The 26,695-nt window shown below is 38.5% G+C and overlaps 1 protein-coding gene across 8 annotated transcripts in view; it reads right to left on the bottom strand.

The window, feature by feature from the left end:
* Nucleotides 1–26,695, bottom strand: part of opa1 (OPA1 mitochondrial dynamin like GTPase) — a 128,173-nt gene that overhangs the window by 19,321 nt on the left and 82,157 nt on the right. For all 8 annotated transcript variants that reach the window (XM_048542006.2, XM_048542005.2, XM_059651099.1 and 5 more), the window contains 4 exons: nt 23,287–23,427; nt 22,792–22,908; nt 21,336–21,429; nt 16,943–17,053 (listed from right to left, as the gene is read on the bottom strand). In XM_048542006.2, the coding sequence (XP_048397963.1) occupies nt 16,943–17,053; nt 21,336–21,429; nt 22,792–22,908; nt 23,287–23,427 (463 nt within the window). The remainder of the gene's footprint in view (nt 1–16,942; nt 17,054–21,335; nt 21,430–22,791; nt 22,909–23,286; nt 23,428–26,695) is intronic.

The raw sequence follows: 26,695 nt of genomic DNA, 5'->3' as shown, positions 1-26,695 counted from the left end.
ATTAAGAAACATTCAGATTTGATATAGACTAGTTCAAAATTCTCTATCCCAAAACATTGTTTTATTTCAGTCCTAGAACAGTAGCATCTGTAAATGTGAATGTGGATTTAACAATTTCTTGTAACGAAATCAAGACCATCAATTTAATATTGATTTGATTCCAAATTATCAGCAAGCTAAACAGACCTTGTTGCAACTAAAAATGAACTAAGAATCCCAATATCATTAATCTGGAGTTCAGCAGTTAACATTTTTTCTAAATGGCTTTATTTCATGTAAACCTAAAATAATCAATTTAACTTTACAATTTAAGCTATTCATCTGTGGCAGGCTGTGCTTTACAAATGCTATTTCTATGATCTCGGCAGCGTAGAAACTTTAAAAGAATGAGAACATTTGATCATTTAGGTTTATAGTTATTCTCATCAACTTTGACAACATTCTACACTAAATGTCCACCCACTCTCACTTTGTTTGCAAGTTAGCTGCATAAAATCACTGAAAAAGTAAAACAAAATTCTTAAGCTACTATTTTCACCACTTGTCTTTTTTTTTGCTTTTTGTTTTTTTTTTCTGGAATGCAGGCTCTATGTCTGTTTAGGACAAAATGGTTGCATTACTGATTTACTATGTAATCCATCAATTTAACTCATCACTTGTGGAATTTCCCACCGATTAAATCTACCTTCATTACAAGTTTACAGGTGGACAGTGTTTGCTCATTGGTCCAGTAGGTCAAGAAGTTACATAGTACAGCACTGAATGAAATTGATCAAAAGGTAAGTTTTTTTTTATTTGAGACATGTTGGCTTAATATGTCTCAGTTGAAGAACAGCTGGAATATTACAATTGCAGCTGAGTGAAAAATAATTACGATGGCCTCCATTGCAAATACTAATCCTGCTGGAAAGCATGTACTTTGGTGGTGACAGGGTAGGATCAAGTTGAACTGCGATGTTCTGAACTGTTGAATGGCCTGCGACTATTTATTGCCTATTGATAAACAAGAATTAATATGTTTAAAATATGCTCTTTAAATTAATAAACTTTTCTTGAGGGGAGTTCTTGTAGTTATACTCTATGGAGAAAACTGGTATTTAAATTCTTTAATCAAGGTGAATCCTATGTCGTCAGTGAAATATTGCCCATTTACTCCAATATACTTGTTCCTATTATGTCCAGGACTCAAAATTTGAGTTCAGTCTGCAATTTTCTGTTTGTTGAAGTGAACAGGTGTAGAGCTAGACTTCCAATCAAAGAAGTAGAAAACCTAATGCTAGTGACTCAAAATCAAAAGAGCAATTTCTGTGAAGAAACTTAAATTTCAGAATATTTGCTACTACTTTTTAGCAGAGCTTCGAATATTTTGCTTGCTACATCAGTTCCTTGCATGTTCATTAATGTTTTAGGTATTAAAGAATGCAATCCGGAATTCAATTCTTTATTAATAAAAAATATTTTAACTGCATACATCATTCCCTTTGGCACAACAGTTCTTTGTAACCTGCCTTCTGTGGGAAGTTTGCGTGCTAAGGGTACAAAGAAAATTCAGTACTGCGGAAGATAACTGCCACTACACTACATTCTGGTTTCGTACATGAGCGGCCTTTCATTAATAACCCCTCCTTTAAATCATCAACAAAAGCTGTTGCTAAGAGTCTTTGAAATCTAAACACTTCGAATAGTATCAATGGAAATGCAAGTCAAACAAAAAGAGAATGAACAAGTCTGGTCATGTTCCTTAAACTACCCAGTTAGAGAGCACCCAGTGAGGGATACAATGGAGACATAAAAACAATTGCTGCCTGTGTGATGCAGTGCAACAAACAGTAAACAAAAGGTAGAGGCCTGACGTGTTGCTCTGCACTTCCCTGATCCTACAACAAAGGAAAACTTGGCTGCCACCTTGTGCTAGAAATCTGCTGACAAGCTGCAACAAAGTTGCAAGAAAAAGAGAACTCTTATTTAAATCATTTCTTAATTTAAATAAACTATAATTTAGTGCAAAGCAAGCACTCTAGGTAAATCATAAGCTCACGAAATCAAGATTTAATGACATAAGCAGAGGCTGTATTTAATGCAGGTGTTTTGTGAAACCTTTCGTTTCAATAGCCTGGTTTTAAAACAGGATGTTAGATGATGATTTCTTTTAAAAAAGAGTAAAACGATTAAGAATGGTTCGTGGTATATCTCAAGCAGCAATACTAGGTCACCTTTTTAAAAAAAAATCAAGCAACATTAATTGGATATAACAGTCAGCTTGAACAAAGGATTGTTTTTGTCTTTATCATAAGCATATGAACAAAAACAAACCTTTGTTCAAGCTGACTGTTCCGCCTGTGATGTACAATTGAATGTCGTGTATTTTATGTGGGTAGCAACCACTACTCAGCTATGAGATTCCAACCATCACCAAGTCCAGACATGCCAACATTATCAGCAACGAAAAAGGACAGTCATTATAATACCAACGGTGCTTACAGCAGGGCAGAAACAATTATTCCCCATTTGTTGATAAGATTAGGAAAGCACTAACACAGCTGACATCAAGGCAAGAGAGGTTTGATTTCTCCTTTCAGAATCATTCCCAAATCCTGTTAGTAAAACGGAGGTTTTAATTCTATTATCTTTTTACAACTTATTCTGTACAACTTAAATGAATGAGACTTGTTGCGGCAAAGTCGCCAAGATGCAGTAAAATTAATGCTGATACAAAATAGGAACGGCCCTGGACATGCAAGTCAGTTTGTTAAAAATTCTTAAATAAGAGGTTTTTTAAAAGGCTTTATGTTTTATAGAACAGTAGCACAAATTTCTGTTTATATACTCTTCCATTTTTTAACCATATTCATTCTTCTACAAGGACCCTTCCTTGCAACATATTATTCTCAAAGAGATCAAGCAACCTGTTCTCAGGTTTCTCCTGCTTTAAAACATGTTAGTACAGGGAATCAGTGTGAGTGTGATCTTAATGGGAATGCAGTGGTGTATTAATAAGGAGATATTTCAGCATATACAGAATAGATAAAATTCCAACAAGAAAAAGATTCCAAAGGACAAGCCCATCGTCCTTGATTGACTAGAAATGTTCAATACAATAGCAACCTTAAAGATAAACATAAATTGTGCAAAAATTGGACACAAGATTAACAAAAAGAGTGAAATAAGGGGAAAATTCAAGTATGAGAGAAAGCTAGTTGGAAATATAAAAATACACTATAAATATTTCTGCAAAAATTAAAAAGAAAAGTTAACAAAGTAGGATTTGGATCCTATAGAAAGCAAGTCTACAGAATTGACAATATAAAAAAGAGACGGCATATGATTCCGTCTTCATTACACAGGATTTAAGTAACATCAAGAAGCAGCTATAAAATCAGGAAATGAAAGGGAGGAACTGACGCAAATTAGGTAGGAACTGGGGCTGACAGATGCCCAGATCCTGATGGACCTCATCTTTGAGTCTTAAAAGAAGTGGCTAGTAAGGTAGTTAATGCATTGGTTTGAATTTTCTAAAACTTCCCAAATTGGAAATGTTGCTTTGGATTGAAAGATATGCAAAAAGGGAGAAATACAGAGCCAAGGAGCAATAGGTCAGTTACTTTAACAACCGTCATAGGTAAGTTATTAGGACACAAAGTAGTGAGGCAGAGTCAACCAATCTGGCAGTTATTTGAGCAAGTGACATATACTGTGGATAAAGGAGAAACCGATGGATATACTGTACTTCGATGTCCAGAAGACATTTGATAAAAAGTGTCACAAAGATTATTGCAAAAAATAAAAGCTTATGGTTTCAGGGTAGTATACTGGCATGGAGATAAGACTGGCTAGCAAAATAGGAAGCAGAGAGAAGGTATGCTGTGGTCTCAATGGTTTACAATTTATACAGGGCTTGAATGAAGGGATGGAGGTTTAGTTGCAACATTAGTTGATGATACAAAATTAGGTAAGAAGATAAGTTGAAGAGAATATAGGGAAACCACCAGGGAGATAAATGGATTGCCACTGGCAAAGATTTGGCAAATGGATTACAATTTGGAAGAATGTGAGATTTTCTGTTTTGAAAGGCAAAATCAAAAAAGGAAACATCATTTAAACGGTAATAGATTGCCTAGGTCTGTGAAACAGAGAAATCTGGGTATCTGAAAGCATGAAACACAAAGGGCTAGTATGTAGGCATAGCAAATAGTGAGGAAAGCTCACAATACTCTCACTTATTCCAAGGAGTGTTTGTAGGAAAGTAGGAAATAGTACAAAAGCAAAACAAAATTGCTGGAAATCACAGTGGATTAGGCAACATCCATGGAGAGAGAGAAGCTAACATTTTGAGTCTAGATGACTCTTCATCAGAGCTGACATGGTGTGGAGGGCTGCATTTGAGCAATGGTGGAGCAATGGAGTTCTAGATGAGAAGGGGTATTGATAGAATAGATCAAGTGCTCAGAATGTGAGAATCACATAACAATGATGTCTACTTGCCAAACTGGAAAGAATAGTCCCACTGGAGGGAGGGGAGGGGAGAGAGGGGAGAGTGGACACAGTAACAAGAGAATGTAACAAGTAATGCTAAAATATAGGGAAGAAATGGGAATGGGTTCACAATTTAAATATTAAGTCCAGGATGTTGTAATGTGACGAGTCTGAAGATGAGATGTTGTTCCTCCAATTTACGCTGATTTGCTGAGAAGCTGGAAGATCAACTGAAGTTTAAGCCAACACGATTGAAACATACAAGATTCTGAGAGGTCTTGACAATGCAGATTAGAGGCAATGTTTTTCCACTTCCAGATAATCTACAACACAGGGCCATTGTTTAAAAATCAGGAATTGCCCTGATGAGAGAAAGAATGAGATGAATTTTTATATCACAGAGGGTCATGAGTCTTTTCAACTCTTCCTAAAAAGATAATAGTAGATTCTTTGAATATTTTCAAGGCAGAGGTCATTAAATTCTAAGTAAGGGGTCAATAAGATTCTTAATAAGGGGAGGCAATGGCCTAGTGGTATTATTGCTGAACTGTTAATCCAGAGACCCAGATCACATTCTGGGGACAGGGGTTCAAATCCAGCCATGGCAGATGGTGAAATTTGAATTCAATAATCTGGAATTAAAAATTTAATGATAAACATGAATCCATTGTCGGTTGTCAGAAAATCCCATCTGCTTTACTAATGTCCTTTAGGGAAGGAAACTGCCATCCTTATGTGGTCTGGCCTAAACGTGACTCCAGACCGACAGTAATGTGGTTGACTCTGAACTAGACAGGAGTGTGGAATTGAGGTTATGAACAAATTAACAATGATCTTATTAAATGGCAGAGGAAACTCATGCAGTTGAATGGCCTTCTCATGCTCGTTTATGCATTCCTAAACAACCGGTATGAAGTAAATACAGTGAGCCAGCTCTCAGAAAGATCCTCACTCGAGGATGGAGGGAGTTCAAAACTAGGGCATATTTTTAAGGTGAGAGGAGAAATATTTAAAAAGGACATGAGTTCCATATTTGGAACGAACTGCCAGAGGAAATGGTGGATGTAGGTACAGTGACAACATTTAAAAGTCATTTGGTTAAGTACATGAATAGGAAAGGTTTGTTGGAATAAGGGCCAAAAGCTAGCACGTAGGACTAATTCAGCTTGGGAACATGGTCAGCATGGACTAATTGAACCGAAAGGTCTGTTTCCATGTTGTATGGCTCTAAGTGCTTCACCACTAGTGAATTACTTTGAACTGGAATGACAATTGTTAGGCAGGTGAATTCAACAATGAATTTGCACAGCAGCAGTTCTGTAGACATCGATAAAATAAACAAACAAACAGGTAATTCTTGGTGACGTTCCCAGAGAGAATAATTTATATCTGAATATCTGAAGGACGGTCATTAGGCCAAAACATTAATTCTGCTTTGTCTCTATGAATACTGCCAGACCAGCTGAGCTTTTCTTCTGTAAGTGTTTCAAGAGCACTCCATGTTCTTTGAAATAACACAATGGGATTTTAACAACCACCTGAAGAAACATCGTCACACTTTAAAAAACTCACCCTTGGAACAGCATCTCAAAACGGCACAGAGCCAACCCAGATTGTGCGCGCAGGTCTTGTTGTAGGAAATAAAAGCACATATTAGTTTGAGATAACAAGGTGTAGAGCTGGAGAAGCTGGAAACCTTTTCTGAAGAAGGGTCTAGGCCCGAAATGTCAGCTTTCCTGCTCCTCTGATGCTGCTTGTCCTGCTGTGTTCATCCAGCTCCACACCTTGTTATCTCAGATTCTCTGGCATCTGCAGTTCCTACTATCTCTGAAACATATTAACTTGATTCAGTTTTTCCTGTGTTTCTGGAAAAATGTGCCAAATAATTTACTACTTCATTGCTAATACAAATTACCTATGACTGGTGAGAAGTATAAATGTAAGCTTTTACAGCTCAACAGTAATTTTTGCAGAGTCAGGAATGAGAGATCACAACCAGAGTGAGAGACAGCCTGTGTCAATATATAGTTAGGAGGATTTGGAGATAGCATGGGAAATCAGTTTGCAAGTCTCTTTAAATTGAAGTCCAGGATGAGGGGCCCAGCATAAAACAGTAACATCACAGGTAAACCACAAGTTCATTGCTGGTGACAGTCAAATAATTGTGGCTATGTGCTATAGGTTACTTTCAGATTGAACGTCAATAAGGGAACTGTTTACAGGATACAAATAATGAAGTATGGAAAAAAAAACTAATTAAGACTAAGAAATCAAAATAGAGATGCCAGGCCAGAAGATGTGTTGCAACTGCATGATAAGGAGAGCTGATGGACCTCACAGTGGTTCATAGCGACCACGTCTGTAGTAAAGTGCTGGCTGCTTGAGAAACTCCAGCTCTGAGCTGACTTACAGGAATCTGGGCTTTGAAGGTTGCAACACATCAGGGAGAGCGAGAGTTACCTGGACACTGTTTCAGGAGGCAGTCAAACCCCTCAGATTAACTACCTCAAATTTGCTCAGAGCTCGAGGACTGGAGGACATGACTACAAGCGAGGCAGGCAGAGAGAGAGCACGATCCAGGAGGTACTGCTAAAGATGTCTCAGCCCTCGAGCTTATTTAACAGGTTTGGTCCTAGTGGGGGCTGTAGGGAAGACAAGCAAACTGACCATAGCATTGTGGTTTAGGGAGCCATTAAGAAGTGGGGCAGGAAAGAGAAATGTAGTTGTAATCGGGAACAGTAGACAGGGAAACAGACACTGTTCTGTGTCGAGGATTGAGAGCCCTGAAAGTTGCGTTGTCTGTCCGGTACCTGGGTTCAGGATATCTCATCTGGGTCGCAGAAGACTTTGGAATGAGAGGGGAAAGATCCAGTTGTCACAGTCCATGTAGGTACCGAACATATCAGGAAAAAGAGGAAAGGGGCTGTGCTGAGGGAATATAAGCAACTCGGGGCCATATTTAAAAGCAGAACCAAAACAGATGGTTAGATGGGGTGGAGTTGGGTTGTAGTAAGAAATGGAATTAAATCAATAGCAAGAAGTGATATAGACTCATGAAGTGTGAAATCTGTTTGGGTAGAGTTGAGGAACCATAAAGGAAAAAAGACCCTGATGGGGGTTGCTAACAGGCATCCAAGCTGCAGTCAGGATTTTTTTTCCTTTATTCGTTCATGGGAATGAGGGCATCACTGGCTAGGCAGCATTTATTGCCAATCTCTTACTGCCCAGAGGGAAGTTAAGTGTCAATCACATTGTTGGGGGTCTGGAGTCACATGTAGGCCAGACCAGATAAGGATGGCAGTTTCCTTCCCTAAAGGACATTAGTGAATCATATGGATTTTTCCAACAATCACTAATGGATTCACTAGATTCCTTACATTGTTAATTCCAGCTATTTATTGAATTAAAATTCCACCATCCCCCATTACAGGATTTGAACCCGGGTCCCCAGAACATTATCTGGGTTACTGGGTTAACAGTCCATTGATAATACCACCAGGCCATCACCTCCCCTGGTTATTGTGGGGAAGAAAATAAATCAGGAGTTAGAAAAGGGACAATTACAAAAATCCTAGGAGACTTGAATGTGCAGGTGAGCTGAGAAAATTAGGCTAGTAGTGGATCTTGAAATAAAGAAATTGTGGAATTTCTACAAGATGTTTTTTTGGAACAGCTTGTGGTACAGCCCAATAGTGAATGGGCAATTTTGGATTTGGCAATGTGTAATGAGGCAGGCTTGATTAGGGAGCTTATGCTGAGGGAAGCCCGAGCGGGAAGTGACCAAAACATGACGAAATTTAGCCTCAGTTGAAGGGGAGAAGCTGGATTCAGATACGTTGCAATTGAGTAAAGGTAATTGTAAAGACATGAGGGAGAAGCAGGCCACAGTTGATTGGAAGGGGAGCCGAGCAGGGAAGATGGTGGAGCAGTAACGGTGGGAGTTTCTGGGGATAATTCAGGAGACACAGCAGAAATTCAGAAGAAAAGACATTAAGGGGGGAGGGAACCATGGCTGACTCCCAAGGGAAGTCAGGGACAATGTAAAAAAAAACTGTAAAATATGGTGAAGATTAGTGGGAAGCCAGAGTATTGGGAAGCCTTTAAAAACCCAGCAGAGGATAATTAAAAGTGCAATAAGAGGGGGGGGAAAACAATGAAATGTAAGACTAAGCTAGCTAATAATAAAAAAAGAGGACGGCAAAATTTTTTTTTCAAATATCTGACGGGTAAGAGAGCAGCAAAAGTGGACATTGGACCACTTGAGGCTGGAGTGGTAGTAATCGGGAACAAAGAAATGGTGGAGGAATTGAACAGGTACTTTACATCAGTTTTCATTGTGGAAATGAAACAGCGCACTAGTACTTCAAGAAAGTCAGGGATAGAAGTGAGTGTAGTGACCACCACTAAGAAGGTAGTACTAGAGAAACTGAAAAGGTCTAAAGGTGAATAAATCATTCTGACTAGATAGACTACACCCCAGACTTCTGAAAGATAAAGCTGAAGAGATTGGAACGGTATTGATGGTGACCTTTCAACAAACAATGGAGTCAGGGTGGGTGGCAAATGACTGGAAAATGGCTAATGTAATATCCCTACAAAGGGGGAGAGAGGCAGACGACAGGAAATTGTAGGCTGGTTAGCTTGACCTAGAGATGTCAATAAGATTTTACAGTCCATTGTTAAAGATGAGTTTGTGAAGTACTTGGAAAAGCATGGCAAAATAGGGCTGAGTTGGCTTTGTCAAGAGGAGGTTATGCCTGATGAATCTGTTAGAATTCTTTGAGGAAGTAACAAGCAAGTTAGGCAAAGTACAGCCATAGATAAGATTTCTAGGATGTCTTTCACAAGGGGCCGCACAGGACACTGCCAAATAAGGTAAAAAAAAAACCCTAGCATTTGGAACACAGTACTGGCATGGAGAGAGGATTGGCTGACTGACAGAAGGCAGAGTGGGGATAAAGGGGTCTTTTTTGGGGTGGCAGCCTGACTCATGGAATTGTACAGGGGTAGGTGTTGGGACCAAAACTATTTGACCATATATATTAAATGATCTGGACAAAGGAACAGAGGACATTGTTTGTGCATGACACAAAGATAGGAGGAAGAACAGGGAGCATTGAGAACAGTTGACGTGGAGAAGATGTTTCCGCCAGTAGGGGAGACTAGGACACGAGAGCACAGCCTCAGACTGAAGGGACGAGCCTTCAGAACTGAGATGAGAAGGAATTTGTTGAGCCAGAGGGTGGTTAATCTGTGGAACTTATTGTCACATAGGGCTGTGGAGGCCATGTTATTAAATGTATTTAAGACAGACCTAGGTAGGTCCTTGATTAGTAAGGGGATCAAGGGTTACAGGGAGAAGGCAGGAGAATGGGGTTGAGAAACATATCAGCCATGATCAAATGGCACAGCAGACTTGATGAGCCAAATGGATGTTTCTGTTCCTGTATCTTTTGGACTTATGGCTTAATAAATGAATGCATAGCAATGGATGAATTAATAGCTGTGACATTGCCAATTCTGTATGGAGTTTGGGGACGGTCAAGTTCCTGCGAAAACTAGGATCAGATAATTCTGTTATGGCAATTAAAGCAGGTTTTGTTTTTATATTTCTCCTTTTTCAGAGTTCAAGTTTCCAGAGTCGGCATCCTCGTCTTCACATGCTTTACAATCTACAAGTCTCATCTGTATAATGGTGAAAGGAATAAAGTTTGATCATAATTCTCTATGCTCCTAAACATGAAACTTCAAGGAAGAGTTGGGGTGAGCACTAAGAGTGCTTTATATTAAACTGTTTAAACATAAAAGCCCATTACATTCTAGTGAAAGTAAAAAGTGGTGAAAAACACCAGACTGACTGCATCCCTCTGAATGCTATCATCAAGAGTGATGAAAGGTTTAAACAGCCATGCTGTTTAAAGCATATATAACTGCAAACTTGATGAAAATTTACTTACTTTTTTTTAAAAATGTGCCAAAACTATGAGAAAATGTTGTCTCACTTCTGGACTAAACGATTGTGACTTCAAGGTCAATTCTAAGGACTTGAGCACATCATAACAAGCTAACGCATCAGTACAATACTGAATAAGTGCGGGACAGAGTCTTCTCGCTATGTTGGCAGAGGTGATTTCCGCCATCTCAGGTTACATTAAAAAAACCCGATGGTACAACGAATAGGAAAAAAAATTGCTGACAATTATCTCTCAACTAAGATAACTGAAGAGCATTTGGTCCTTGAGCTCATTTTTGTCTGTGGGATCTTGCAGTGTACAAATAAGAAACTGCACTTCACTGTGTTACATTAATTACTACACTTCAAAAGTACTTCAGAGGCTGTAGAAAGCTTTGAAGTGTTCTAGGATTGTCAAAGCACCATATAACGAGGGTTTTAACATTTCCCTTCATGAAATGCTATGAAAACAAATGACAACACTGTGTTAGCTTAAGAACAGCAATAATCCGTTTGAGAATCAACTACTGACAGTTTTAAGTTTACTTAATAACATTCCATATTATATGATCATTAAAATAAAGGTAAGTTGCCTTAATCTTAACAGACCACAGGGCTGCTGTCTCAGAGAGAGATGACTGGTGGTTGTTCATCTGAAGGTCACCATACTTCAAGCAAGGGGCGTGAGGTTGAGTCGGACTGACCCACTCACCTAACCTCAGCTGGTGAAGGAATTGAACCCCAGCTGTTGACATCACTCTGCATCACACACCAGCTGACCAGTCAACTGAGCTAAGTAACGCCCTACCATTAGATCAGCTTTTAAGAAAGGGGTTTCACATTCTTCGCAATTTCTAAAAAAAAATGTAGATCAGACCTTGTATTTCAAATATTCTATTATATTTTCCCAGAGACGCTTTCATTCACTAATTTATAACACAAAGTATTTATAACCTGGCTGAAAGGTTTTATTCTATACATGCAAGAGCTTTCCATTATCACTTTTGCATCTTTAATTCTGCATCCTTTCATAAATGGAAATTTTTCTCCTTATTTGTTTGGAAGAGAATTTCTTTTAAAAGGAATTTCGTTTTCCTACAGGTAAAGACACATCGAGTAGCTTAAAAAAGGTGAATTTCCATAAACACGCTGTACAGATATCTGATCAAACTGACCTAAAATAACATTATCTGTAAAATTACAGTTAACCAACGAATAACACCTGAAATCAGTCAAGCTATCAGACTAAATGAGTGCAATTTTAGGAAAAAACGTTATATTCTACTCAGACACTATGTTCTATCTGAACATAATCTCAGGGACTTTATCAGATCTTTAATCCGTTATTGCCCAAGCCAAAAAAGAGATTATTTTTAATTCTATAACTGAAGTATTAATTGAAGGAATTTATCATACTATCTCTTTTAGTAATCTCAGTCAGTCTGCTGACAGTCAATAATAAGGTTTATTACCTCTCGGCAAAACGTAACAGTGTATTGTTCCAACCAGCATGGAAAAGCTTAGCAGTTCACCATCACAAGTGCCCTCAACAAACATTACCAATGATGTGAATAACAGAAATTGACTACACTAACAAATAAGAATTTGTATTTACAGTGTCTCGAAATGACTGAGTAAAATATTCTAAAGCACTCAATCGCTGGTTTGACCCACAACATATTGTTCAAGGAAACTCTCAAATACATTACATGAGCTCTTCCTTGTGACTACATCTACCAACTTGATTTCCCCAATCTTAAAGAGGAGTAAAATCATTCACAACGAACTGTGTCTTTTTTACATGCCCTCATTATCTCCTTATTTATTCTCTATCCTACGGTTTAGCTACTATTAGGGGATACATGGACTATTCCCCCTGATGTCTCCCTCCCCTTGTCATTCCTTACCTCAGTCCATATGGCTTCTACATCTTCTGATCTAACATCATGTTTGCTGGCTGAGCCACTTTTCCATCCTGTACTGATAAAAGTTACCTCACCACCCTTTCCTTTTAAAAAGTTACATACCCGTGTATATTCACTTTTGTGTTGTCTTTTTGCAACCGTGTCGTCTCCAAAATGGTTCTAATACCCATTAACATGTATTTGTGCTGTTAATTCACTCATTATGCCCACTTAGGTGGAGAGCCATTAATTTCGTTTTTTAAAATCCTTTTCCACCTTTTAACCCTATTTTCTATATTTGTACATCTTGTCCCCCTAGCCCCTTGTGTGTTGTTATCCAAATAGCTGTAATGCTGTCGTATGCCTTTCCTTCATTCTCCTCCCACTCACCATCCTTCCCTCTAAATTAGTTTAAAAACCCTCTCCATGTCATTGGTTATTTGATTTGCCATGACAACCTTCCAGCACTGTTTAAATGAAGCTTAAACTACTGGAATAGTTCCCTTCATGCCCAGTACTGGTTTCCAGTGCCCCATGAACTAATACCTATTCCTTTCACACCAACCTTTTGAGCCACACATTTAAGTCCCTGACTTCATTACCCTATGACAGTACCCTTGTGGTTCAGGGAATAATCCCAAAATCATTTCCTTGGAGCTTCTGCTTGCTAATTTGTCTCTTAACAGTTCATATATTTCCAGGAGTTTCTTTCTAATCCACTCAATGTCAATTGTACTAATGTGGCCAACAACAATTGAATTTTACCCCTCCCACACCAAATCCTCTTCAGTCCAGAGGAGATGCTATCAATGCTCGCACCAGGAAGAAAACATAGCCTTCTGTAGAGAGGAGGTGTGCGCGCACGCACGAGTGTTTGTATGTGTACATACATGCCTATGGGATCATGTCTGCATGTTGATCAGTTTGTGTCTGTGTACAAACACTCACAGACATATATACACTGTGTAAGTGTCAGGATGTGTATTTTGAGTAAGGCTGCGTATGTGCCGTTTGAGTATGAATCGGTTTGCATGTTGTCTAAGAGTGAGTCAGGGTGCGTGCGCCAGAGTGTGCCGTTATGTTTGTTGGTGCATGTTTGTTGTTGTGTATGTGTGTCAGCACGTAGGGGTTTGTTATTGTGCATGGGTCCAGGGGGAGAAACGTTTTCGCATGTGACAGGGTGTGTCTTGAGGTGCACATATGTGTCAGTGTATGTTGGTGCGTGTGTGACAGTGTGTGCATGTGGGTCAATTATTCCCACAAATATTTGGGTATATGAATAAAAAGGGTTTAGAGGCACATGGGCCAAATGCTGGGAAATGAGAGTTGACCAGTTTAGTATATCTGGTTGGCATGGGCGAATTGGATTGAGGGGAGTGTTTCCAGGCTGTATTAAACTCTATAACTGTGTGTCAGTGCACATGTACGTGTATTTCCGTGGGGGGCTCTGGAGGTAATTTCAGAGCCCAAGCTCTTCTTGGCAGCAAAAGACACAGCCATCAATTGTCAAGTTACTTAAACTGGAATGTTCACAAGGCCAGAATTGGAAGAGTGCAGGTATCTTGGCAAATAGTAAAACATCATAGTCATGGGAAGGGCAAGGTTCCCTTCACCCAAGAAGGGTGAAGTGATGTGAAAACATGAATTTGAAGAATTTGGCAATGTTTAATCAAGAGCTGGTATGAATCAGCAAGCACAGGGTAGTGGTTGAAAACTGCAAGTAACAGATGTTTGAAGAATTACTCTACAATTGGCTAGTTCAATTATTTCAGTGGCAGTAACAAAAAATGTTAAAGTATACAGGTATGCTATCATTGCATTTCTATACATATAAATTAAAGTTACTCAGGATATTAGCATTTTCCTTAGCAACAAATCCAAGTTTAGTTTCAAACCTGGAAATGTATGTTCGGTACACTTACATGACAACTGGCTGCATCATTTTAATTATAGTAAATGCTGCCACTTATTGATCACAGACAGAACTGCAGATTGCTTTCTTCATCCTCAACAGCATAAAGACCAGCTGTGGGAATTCTGAACATTATGTGCTTACCACTAAGTGCCTTGATATTTGAGAATGCTGTTTAATCATTATTTCAATGAAACACCGTCCAAAAATTTCAGTAGAAAGCCATATTTTTAAGCATTGGCGCATAATTCAGTGTCAACATGTCTGATGGCATGAGTCGTTATTTGTGCTCAAACGCTAATGTAATTTCAAGCAAGGCGAGAAAAATAAAAAAGTTGAATACATAGAATAACAGTTGCTGTCCAAGATGCTTCACATAGCAGTACTCTACCGTCTGGGTCATCACTGAAATGCATTTTCAAACATGAAATGTTGTACACATATGATAGAGACGATCAAAGCTCACCACTAATTACAACTGGTCTTAAGTGATGCAAGGAAACTCTTTTGTACCTATTTAAGGATTGTATAATTTTATTTTATTTATTCATGGGATGTTTGCATAGCTGACTGGGTCAGCATTTTCTGACCTTGAGAAGGTGGCAATAAGCTGCCTACTTGAAACGCTGCAGTCTATTCATTGTAGGTACAACCACAGTGTTGTTAGGGAAGGAGTCCCAGGATTTTGACCCAGCAACACTAAAAAAAACATGACACATTTCCAAGTCAGGATGGTAAGTGGCTTGGAGCTACGCTTATAGCTGGCGGTATTGCAATGATTCTGCTGCTGTCGTTGTTCTATATGGTGCGGTCTTCAGTTTGGAAGGTTCTGTCAAAAGAGTTTAGTGAATTTCTGCAGTGCACCTTATAGACAGTACACACTGGTATGGCTATGTATCAGTGGTGGAGGGAAGAATGTTTGCGAACGCATTGCCAATTAAGTAGCCTGCTTTGTTTTGGAGGGTGTCAAACTTCTGAGTGTTGTTGGAGAGATGTTCAAGGTTTGAGGAAGTCAGGATTCCTGACCTTCTCTTATGACCACATTATTTCAAATAGCTACTCCAACTCAGCTGCTGGTCAATTGTAGCCCTTAGAACGTTGACACTGGGGACTCAATGGCATTGGATGTCAAGTTGCCATGGTTAAATGCTATCTTGTTGGAGAGAGTCATTGCTTGGCACTTCTGTGGTTCAAATAATACCTGTCAGCCCAAGCCTGGATATTATCCAGGTCCTGCTGCATTTGGACTGCTGCAGTATCTGAGGCATCACAAATGGTGCTGAACATAATGCAATCAGCAGCAAATATCTTCTCTTCTGATTTTATGATGAGGAAAGGACATTAATGAAGTAGCTGAAGATGAGCCGAGGACACTATCCTGTGGAACTGTCCCTATCTCTGAGTCAGGAGACCCAGGTTCAAGTCCCACCTGCTCCAGAGGTGTGCACTAACATCTCTGAAAAGATTGATTAGAAAATATTCTGTAAAATCCCTACAGAAATGGTCTGCAGCAGAGATGACCAACTTGTAACAACCATAATCTCTTTTCTTTGTGCAAGGTCTGACTCCAAACAGCAGTGACGGTTTCACTGATTTTGACACTAATTTTGCTCAGACTCCTAGATACCAAACTTGGTTACATGCGCTTGATGTCACTTTCAGTTACTCTCATCTTTTCTGATATTCAACTATGGGTTAAACCTAAATTAGTTTTCAAGAGATTCTGTTAGCATTGTGGTACACATTCATTACTATCAATGAACCAAGACGGGCACTGAAAATTAACTCCTGAAAATGTGTAGGAACATTTTCTCTAGTTTCAGTTTTTGGAGATTTTAATAACGTAAAGTTATAAATAATGCATTTCTTTAAACTTCTTTCCCATTCATAATCCAAGCTTTCCTACTTGTGGTTCATGCCTCTTTCTGCAACTTCTTTGTCATTTCATTCATCCACTAAATATCACTCAGTTTTTATACTGTTAATTTTACTTTATTTTTAAATCTGATTGGTTAAGGTGATCCACAGTTGCTTGCCTTGTTCACCCTTATTTCCCTTTATTAGCTTGTACCTCCAGTGAAATGAAAATAACACAGCAAGACTAACAACAGCCATCTCTCATTGCTCTGCTAAAGCAAATCATAGGCTGTCTCATACAAAACAGGCATAACGGGGTGAATAAAAGAACAGCTGCAAGCATTTTAAAAATTATTCAAATAAGTAAATGTCTCCTATAGACTTGAATGAAGTATTTCAATTGAATATTATTTAACAAATAAATTGCGTCAATTATTAACATAAAATATTATAACTCAACGATAGTTAACAGCTATAAATAATTTGAAACAAAACTCAATTAAAATGCAAGTTCATATTATCACCTAGCAAACATGTTTGACTTGGTTACTGTTTACAGTCAAAAATGCAAATTCATGCTTTTAACAAATCAACTTATGCACTCTTATAAAATAGCTACTGCAAACTGAAAACTCCGCTTGAATCCAAAATAACCACACTGCAAGTCAAATGATTCTTATCTCTAAAACAAGCATTCAGGAAAATCAAAAGTATGTTTGTACAAATGTTCATGTACTAGCTGCCATCGAATCAGGTTTGTGAAAATAACTCAAACACTTTGAGATCATATTGAATTAATGAAACAATGTAGTCAGACAGCACAAGTATAAAAGTATTACTCACTGAGGTCTTCTGCTAGTTGAACTCTCCTTCCTGTCAGCAGCTGAACCTTTTTAGCATCATCTTCAGCAAAGTCTTCCAATACTTCCTTTACATTCTTTTCAAGACGTCTCACTGGCATTGGTGGAAAGCATAGGTTTTTAGATTTTAAGATCTTGATGAATGGTGATTTTTCAAAGAATTAAGTGTGCAACATTGTATCCATTAAACAGTTGCTGCTGTGGTAGCAATGAATTACATTGATTCAGTTTTAGATATGGGCTCTATGCTGCCAGCTAGGTAATGAGGAATATATCTCAGCAGATACTTAACCTACCACAGAACGTTGCCAGTTACGAGAGAATTAACTTAGCTATTACTTATTGTATAACAAATACATGAACATTACAGTCTTTTAATAAACAATAGGTGCAGCAGTAGGCCATTCGGCCCTTCAAGCCACCACCACCATTCATTATGATCATGGCTGATCATCCACAATCAGTATCCTGTTCCTGCCTTATCCCCATAACCCTTGATTCCACTATCTTTAAGAGCTCTATCTATCTCTTTCTTGAAACTATCCAGAGAGTTGGCCTCCACTGCGTTCTGGGGCAGAGCATTCCATATATCCACCACTCTCTGGGTGAAGAAGTTTCTCCTCAACTCTGTTCTAAATGGCCTACCCCTTATTTTTAAACCATGTCCTCTGGTTCTGGACTCCCCCATCAACAGAAACATCCTTCCTGCCTCCAGTGTCCAATCCCTTAATAATCTTATACGTCTCAATCAGATCCCCTCTCATCCTTCTAAACTCAAGTGTATACAAGCCCAGTCGCTCCAATCTTTCAACATATGATAGTCCCGCCATTCTACCTCTGCACTCCCTCAATAGCCAGAATGTCCTTCCTCAAATTTGGAGACCAAAACTGCACACAATACTCCACGTGTGGTCTCACCAGGGCCCTGTACAGCTGCAGAAGGACCTCTTTGCTCCTATACTCAAAGAGTCATAGTCATAGCGTCATAAAGCACACCAATGTTGTGTACCACCTCAACATAGTGTCCCAACTCCTTTACTCAAAAGACTGAGCAATGAAGGCAAGTGTCCCAAATGTCTTCTTAACCGACCTGTTGATACATGATGCAAACTTTAAAGAATTATGTACCTGCACCCGAGGTGTCTCTGCTCCACAACACTACCCAAGGCCCTACCATTAATTGTATAAGCCCTACCCTTGTTTGTTGTACCAAAATGCAATACCTTGCATTTATCCAGATTGAAATTCATCTGCCATTTTTCAGCTATTGAACAATTTGATTAAGATCCCTTTGGATTCTTAGAAAACCTTCTTCACTGTCGTCAATGCCATCAATTTTGGTGCCATCCGCAAACTTCCTAACCATGCCTTCTGTATTTTCATCCCAATCATTTTTACAAGAAACTTTTCAAAAATGATCTCAGATATTTTACACATTTCTGATTTTTCTTAAAAAACACTAAGTTCTGTATATACAAAATAAATTCCTTTACAATTAAGAGTAAGTGTTGTGAAAATCAGCTGTGTACAGAAATTTCCCCGGATTACTATTTTCTATCATGCATCATTAGCAACATTGCAAAATCACAGAGCCACTGTAAGATACAGACAACAGATGAGTGTATTGAGAATTGGAGTTAGGAAGTCATGTTGCGGCTGTACAGGACATTGGTTAGGCCACTTTTGGAATACTGCCTGCAATTCTAGTCTCCATGCTATAAGAGGGATCCCATGAAAATTGAAATGGTTCAGAAAAGATTTACAAGAATATTGTCAGGATTGGATGGTTTGTGCTATAGGGACAGACTGAATAGGCCGAAGCTATTTTCTCTGGAGTGTTGAAGGGTGACCTCATAGAGGCTTCTAAAATCATGAGGTGCATGGACAGGATGAATAGCCAAAGTCTTTTCCCTCAGGTTGGGGCGGGGGGGGGGGGGGGGGTCCCCAAAACTAGAGGGCACCGGTTTAAGATGAGAGGAGAAAGATTTAAAAGGCACCTAAGGAGCAACTTTTTCACGCAAAGGGTGCTGCATGTATGGAACGGGCTGCTAGAGTAAGTGGCGAAGATGAGTAAAATTATAACAGTTAAAGGCAGCAGGATGGGCACACGAATAAGAAGGGTTTAGACGGATATGGACCAAATGTTGGTAAACAGGACTAGATTAATTTAGGATATCTTGTCAGCATAGACGAGTTGGACCAAAGAGTCTGTTTCTGTGCTGTGCAAGTCTATAAGTGGCAGATGAAAGCTTTCATTGGGCAGTTCATTTCTAAAATAATCTAAATAACACATCACCAACATGCAGTCTATGCTAAGTCATGAATCCCGAAAGCACATAGGACCGAGGTGATACAAAAGAACTCCAGTGACACTACCATCAGCATTTTCTTGTAATCCTGTCCACTGTCTCATACAATATCACACTGACAAAATGCAAAAAATGAAGCTCTGTGTTAATATGTTGATCAACTAATGCAGTTTCATGTGGGTGAAGTCAGAAAATTGATATGTCAAAACTTATCCAAGTGCAAAATGGATCACAATTCAAAGATAACACAGTCAACAACTCCAATTATTTTCCACTTCTACTTTTCAGAGGATGAATACACAAATTATTTATAATCTTGAGCGAACATTTATGCAAAAAATATCTAATCAAGATCATAAATTGATGTTACTAAATTGAAAAACAATTGGTGCCCAACTTGAAAATTGAACACTTTTCACAAAAATATGACAGCCTATGCACCAACTTCACAGCACTATCTGTGCGCACCTACAAGTAACACAAGTGAATAATTAATCTTTTCACTTCAGATTCTCAGTTTATTTAGAAGGAAATTCCAAATTAGTTGTATTTTTCACAGATCTGAAACATAGCGGTAGTGTTATTTTTCCTGGCTCCCCTGTTGGCTGATATTGTAAACTTGCCTCTTTCCTCAGATACTCCACTCTCTTATAAATCTATTTTCACCCCACTCCTTAAATCACCAACTCTTAGCACATCATGACTGTTGCAAACTATCATACCATCCCCAATCTTTGCTTTCCACAGTGTCTGCATATGTTTTTACCTCCCCAAGTGCAAGGCCCCTTCAATCGTGTTTCTGTCACGACCTCAATAAGGAAATGGCTACCACTAAAGTCACATTCTATGCGATTGTGAGGTAGGTAAATTATCCCACTTTGTTCTTCTGAACCCAACTGCAAACTTTGACACAGCAGACCACATTGTCCTCATGTGAAGCTTTCCAATGACATTCAATGTGGGGATCTGGCTCCAAGTGTTTCCATATAATCTTGAGAAAAGAATCATCCAGCTTGTACACTATTACCTCTGGTATCATTAAAGGTTCAACTCCTTGTTAGTGATCATCTCCAATAAGCCCCTCAGTGGCAGGAATTGAAAGTACAGCATCAGGTTTCTCATATATGCTGATAATATCCAACTCTACATCACCATCACTGGTCTCAATTCTTCCAAACAGCTCTAAATTATTGGTTTGCTTTCCCAACATTTCATACTAAATGAGCAAAATTTCAACCACTTAAAAATTGGGACGATCAAAGTCATTGTCTTCAGTGTTTAGATAAAACTATTCCATAGCTATCCAAATCATCTATCTCTTTCTAACTATCTCCGGCTAAGCTTTGTTTGTAGTCTTGCTTCACATATGACTACTTGATGAGTTTCTGACCACATATTTACACCATTTTGAAGACTGCCCATTTCCACTTCATAACATTGCCAGATTCTGTCTCACGTATTGCTGAATACTTCAGCTATGTTACTTCTCGGTGACCGTCCCAGTGTGCCAATGGCCAACTTCCCACGTCTGGCTTCCTAAACTGGAGGTCATCCAAAACTCTGCTTTGTGTGCTGTTGGCCACATCAAGTCACCCAGCACCTCCTTTTTAAAAAATACATACTGGATCCCAGTATGCAACACCTCTCTTTTAAAATTTTCACTTTTGTTTTAAAATCATTCCACAGCTTTAAAATATCCTTCTTTCTATAATTTCCTCCAGTCCCACAACCTTTCAAAGTATCTACATTCCTCTATTCTGACACCTTCATCATCCCAGATTTTAACTGTTTCACTATTAGCAGCTGTGCATGCAGCTGGCTATGCACTATGCGCTAGAATTTTATTCCTAACCCTATGTCTTGCCTTCATGTTTCCGTCAAGATGTTTATCTGCCTGAATTTATTCACCTTAATTTATTACCTTATTTGACTTGGCATCAAACTTTGTTTTTGTTTTTAAACACTCCTGTAAAGTGACTTGGGACATTTTAGCACATTAAAAGATGCAATATAAATATAATTGTTGTTCCTGATGCACATTTCACCACAAACAGGATCTTAACTAACCTTCAGTATTTGTTAGCTGTTGGCGGAGTGTGTTTGCTGTAATAGCTAGCATTCGTTGAATACGCCAGAACAGGATAACATTATTGCAATCCAGCTGCGGGGAAGGGGAAAAAGAGAAGAGAGACAGTATGACAATCCTTAATTCACCTATGTTTCACTTCCGTCTTTGTGATTATAGCCATGGGTTTTAGTGGTGGAAAATGAAACTGTTTCCGCTGTTGGCAGTGAATCAAGTATCAAGCAGGTTAGGTATAACATTGCCGAAGCAACACCAAAGTCTTGCTACTCTGCTCCAACATCATTAAACAAATGCTTTCTGTACCAGCAGAAACTTTTCCATTTCGGACATTAACTTTGAAATCTAAGTTGCTCCCTCAGTATCAATTTGTGAGCAGTTAAAATTGTGTTGTAGCATCTCTTTGTCAGTCGTTAAAAACTATATATCGGAACCCAAGGCTTCCACTCAGCAAGCTAAACCTCATTAGTATAGAGAAAATTTAATGCAGATCCTCAGTGAAAAGACAATATGCATTAATAAATTACAGAAAAACAAAAGAGATACCTGCAGAAATATGAGCAAATTGAATTCTCCAACATATATTGGTTTTCAACAAACTATGCACAAATTAAGACTTCTGAACATTTGAAATCCAACTGAAGTGCTTGTTTAAAACTGTCTATATCATAGTGTAGCTGAGTACTTTAATATTTCATTGCCCTTTGAAACATGCTTCACTATAGCAGAGGCTCCAGTTAAAGACCATTAATAGATCTCAATTATCGGCCACTTTTGTCTTCGAATGGAATACAGCAGTTTTAATTAGAATAATCTGTCCTGAGATATTACACATTTGAAGTCTTCAGAAAATATTTAATTGTAAATGCCTTCAATGTCCCATAAAACATAAGTCATTTAAAAAAATTGATGCCAATTAGCACTGCTAAGCTTTCACGTTTGCTTTTACTACTATCATCTTGCCCTGGTTGGTGCTGGATCTAGACCCACTGTAATCATTGTTATTTTGACAAACATGATCCATGAGGCAACATAAAATGAGATAAAGAGAAGTTAGAGAAAATAAAGGCTGCAATTTGTTGCTACAAATGCAAGGGACACATTCACCCCACATGCAGAGTGTGATGTTACTATTAGTGACGCCACAATTAGGATCTGACAGCAATGACTATGGCTATCCATGATATTAAGCAATGTAAAGTATTTTAAAAAGTCAGCACCAGTAAAATGCATTTATTCCAAATTGTTCTCCAATGTGCAAAGTCTTAATATTGTTGATCTCAGCTTGACAACATAATATTGCAGTTTATACAGTACTGAACACAAAAACATCAGTTAAAAATCTTAGGATCATAACTAATTTTCTTTCAATATTTGGCTGCCCTCAATAGAACTGTTTTGAGCACATTTATATTTCCTTTGTGTTATTTTTTCTCATACCTCAGAGTCAACAAAATGCCTTTGGTAATAGTGGAAACCTCTTCTACAAAGATTACAATGATTCAGTGATTTCTTCAAGAAATGTTTTCGGTAAACTTGGTGCCAAGTATCTTTAATCTACAAAGAAAAATGAAAACGTAAGGCATTTGTTGATATCAGTTATGTTTCGCAACAAGAAAACATGTGGTTCTTCGAGAACAGTAGTCAGTATAAGAACATTACAAACATTATTTAATTGGAATTATCCTATCAAATCTGGCATCCTAAAAGGAAGATTTCCATACAAATTGTCATTCATGAGCAAAACTTGAAACTAAAGTACATGCTCTTTCAAATTGTACCATTAGTTCAAAAAAACTCACCTTCAAAATAACTAATAAATTTTCAGCAGAGTGGTACTGAATGAAACAAATAGTAAAGCATGTCAGCTCATGCATATTTTGTTTGAAATGGAAACTAAATGAAACATTTAAAGATTTGTTGATCTTCACGTACCAGAATGGTGTCCACATCTACATTTTTTGCTTCCAGATTTTTACGAACTGTCGTGACTTCATCGTTGGCAAGATAAGCTGTGTGATCTTCATTAATCTTTAACAATCGCTCCAATTCACTTTTGGTTTCGTTTCTGATGTGCTACAGAAAAGGATGCATTCTGTTAAATGTCATTCAAGTGTCAGAATAGAACCACACAGCACGGAAGCATAACCTTCACTCCAACTGAACTAAGCAAACCAAATCCATTTGCCTGTGTTTGGCCCAGAACCCTCCAAACCTTTCGTATTCATGCACTGATCCAAATGTCTTTTAAATGTTGTAACTTTTTCTGACAATTCATTCCACACATGAATCAGTGTTTAAACAAAAAAGTTGCCTCATGTTCTTTTTAAAAACTCAATCCCCCATCCTAAATATGTGCCCCATAGTTTTGAAGTTCCCTACACAGGGAAAAGACCCTTGTTAGTTACCTTATCTATGTCCCTCATGATTTTATAAATCTCTATGAGATCATCCCTCAATCTCCTATACTCCAGCTAAAGGAAGTCCCAGCCCATCCAGCCAAATTTTATAATTCAAATCCTCCTTCCTGTCACCAGCCTGGTAACTTTTTTCTGAACCCTCTCCAATGTAATAATATCCATCCTCTAGCAGCACACCCAGAAGCGTGAACGATGCTCCAGAACAGGAGCACCCCTCCATGCGCTGTACAACCTTGACATGACGTTCCAACTCCTGTACTCAAAGGTCTGGGCAATGAAGGCAAAGATGCTAAGTGTCTTCATAACCACCCTATCTACCTGTGATGCAAATTTCAAAGAATTATGTACTTGAAAACCCAAGTCTCTCTGTTCCACAACACAATGCAGGGCCCTACCATTATCTGTATAAGCCCTGCACTCATTTGTTTTACAGAAATGCAATACCTCACGTTTATCCAAACTAAACACCATCTGCCACTCCTTAGCCCAATAACCCAAATGAACAAGATCAGTTTGTATTCTTAGATACCTTTCTTTATTGTCCACTATACCACCAATCTTGCCATCATCTGCAAACTTACTGACAATGCCTCCTAAATTCTCATCCAAGTCATTTACATAACTGATAAACAAGTGAACCCAGCATCGATCCCTGTAGAATACTGCTGGTCACAGGCCTCCAGTCTTAAATAAACTCTCTGCCTCCTACTGTGAAGTTAATTTCCTATCCAACTGGCAGACTCACCCTGAATACCATGCGATCTAACTTTACTAATTAGTCTATGCGGAACCTTGTCAAAGGCTTTATTCAAGTCCATGTAAACAATGATTACTGCTCTGCTCTCAAACGTTTTGGTTACTTCCTCAGAAAACTCAATCAAGTTTGAGAGACACTATTTCCTTTGCACAAAACCATGCTGACTATCCCCAATCAGTCCTTGCCTTTCCAAAAGCATGTAAATCCTATCTTACAATACATTTACGTTCTTCACTGATGAGTATCACTTAAGAGGCAACTCAAGTTACATGATAAAAATGAAGCAGTTTAAGACTGTATAATTATCCCACGAGGTCATCCACCATAGCAGTACATGCGCTACACTGGGATCAGGGTATCCTGGTACATGAATCAAAGAAGTGAGCACGCAGGTGCAGTACGTGATAAGGGCTACTCGTGAAATGCTGCTATTTATCGCAAGGAGAATGTAGTACAAAATAGGGAATAAAAACTGAACAAAATGTGGATGCTGTAAATCATAAACAGAAATTACTTGAAAAGCTAAGCAGATCTGGCAGCTCAATCTCCTATATTCCAGCTAAAGGAAGTCCCAGCCAATCCAGCCAAATTTTATAATTCAAATCCTCCATCCTGTCACCAGCCTGGTAACTGTTTTCTGAACCCTCTCCAATTTAATAATATCCTTCCTCTAGCAGCACACCCAGAGGAAAAATCCAAGTTAACGTTTTGGGTCTGGTGACCTCGCTCATAACTACAAAATACGGAGGTTTTGTTACAGGTATCCAGGACTTTTGGTGTAATGCCTAATGGATATCTACAATTTTGTTCTCCTTACTTAATAAAACACATAAATGAATTGGAAGCAATTCGGAGAAGATTCACTTGATTCATTCTTGGGATGAAAAGGTTAACTTCTTATTTTACAAAGGAGGAAATGTTACACAAGTTGGGTCTGTATCCATTGGAATTTAAAAAGAAATTATATCATTGAAACACAATCCTTTGAGGGGACTCGATAAAGGCTGATGTTGAAATTACTTTCCTCATTCCTATGGGAGGAACAATAACCAGGGGACACAGTTTAGACATAAAAGGACTTCAATTTATGACAGAGATGAGAATGTTTCTTTTTCTCTCAGATTTGCATTTTTGTGAATTTTCTGGCCTGAAAGCAGTGGAGACATGGTCCTTGAGTACAGATAAACTCTGAGTTAGATTGACTCTTTTGTTGGTGAAGAGTCAAAGGGTAGACAGGAGAGTGGAGTTGATCCCACAATCAAATCAGCTGTGACCATATCAAATGGCAAAGTAGGCTCAATGGGGCAAATGGTTTACTCCTACTCCTATTTCATATATTCATACATTTGGCATGAAATACTCAGCAACTCTCAAGGTAACAGGCTGTATTGAAGCCAAATGCCTCAAATTTATCCCAGCAGATAGTAACGCCACACAAATCTAGCCTAATGCATTTCATCCATCAGTTTCTTTCAAAATTGGAAATCATTTTATAAAGTATTGTGATTGAAAGCTCATCACTTTTATCTTTAAATATCTTATGGGTGTCTAGTGTAAAGACCGTACCTTTCTAATTTTCTGTATTTTGATTACGTAGTGAAATAGGAAAATTGATTTTTAAAAAAGATTGTTGAAGAATTGGCGCACATGTTAAAAACAAGTAACTTGACACTCATTGCAAGCACTGTTTACATAGTTGCCTATTCATGTGGTAGTTAAGGCCTAATTTACAGGCTAGAGCCAGAGCCAAGGGGTGCAAACATGCAGAGATTTGGCTGGAAACAACAAACTGGTCTGTGGATGACAAAGGCCTTCAGCCTGTTAATAACAGACAGGACCACCAGGCAGCTGAACAGCTGAGTGGAAATGTTCGGGCAGAAGCAAAGACAGCTTTCAAGGAAACAAAACTGGCTACGACATTTTAGTCAAATACCTGCTTAAGTGTGAACCAGTTACCCTGCATCTCCTACAAAACAAGAGAAAGTATCTGGAGAATAAACCTAGGCAGCATTATCTCAGCAAACATTTGGACAGTGGCCACTGAAGTGCATTCCCAGTCTTTCCCCTTGCCCATAATAACCATATTTTTCCATGTACATGCAAGTAAAGAGGGAGCTTATAAAGGGGATTAGAATTTTAACTGGTAGAGTTATAGGTTGACAGTTCA

This window comes from Stegostoma tigrinum, chromosome 14, assembly GCF_030684315.1.
Source record: "Stegostoma tigrinum isolate sSteTig4 chromosome 14, sSteTig4.hap1, whole genome shotgun sequence".
Taxonomy (NCBI): domain Eukaryota; kingdom Metazoa; phylum Chordata; class Chondrichthyes; order Orectolobiformes; family Stegostomatidae; genus Stegostoma; species Stegostoma tigrinum.
Note: the sequence above shows the minus strand (reverse complement) of the source record. Positions and strands in the feature narration are given on the sequence as shown.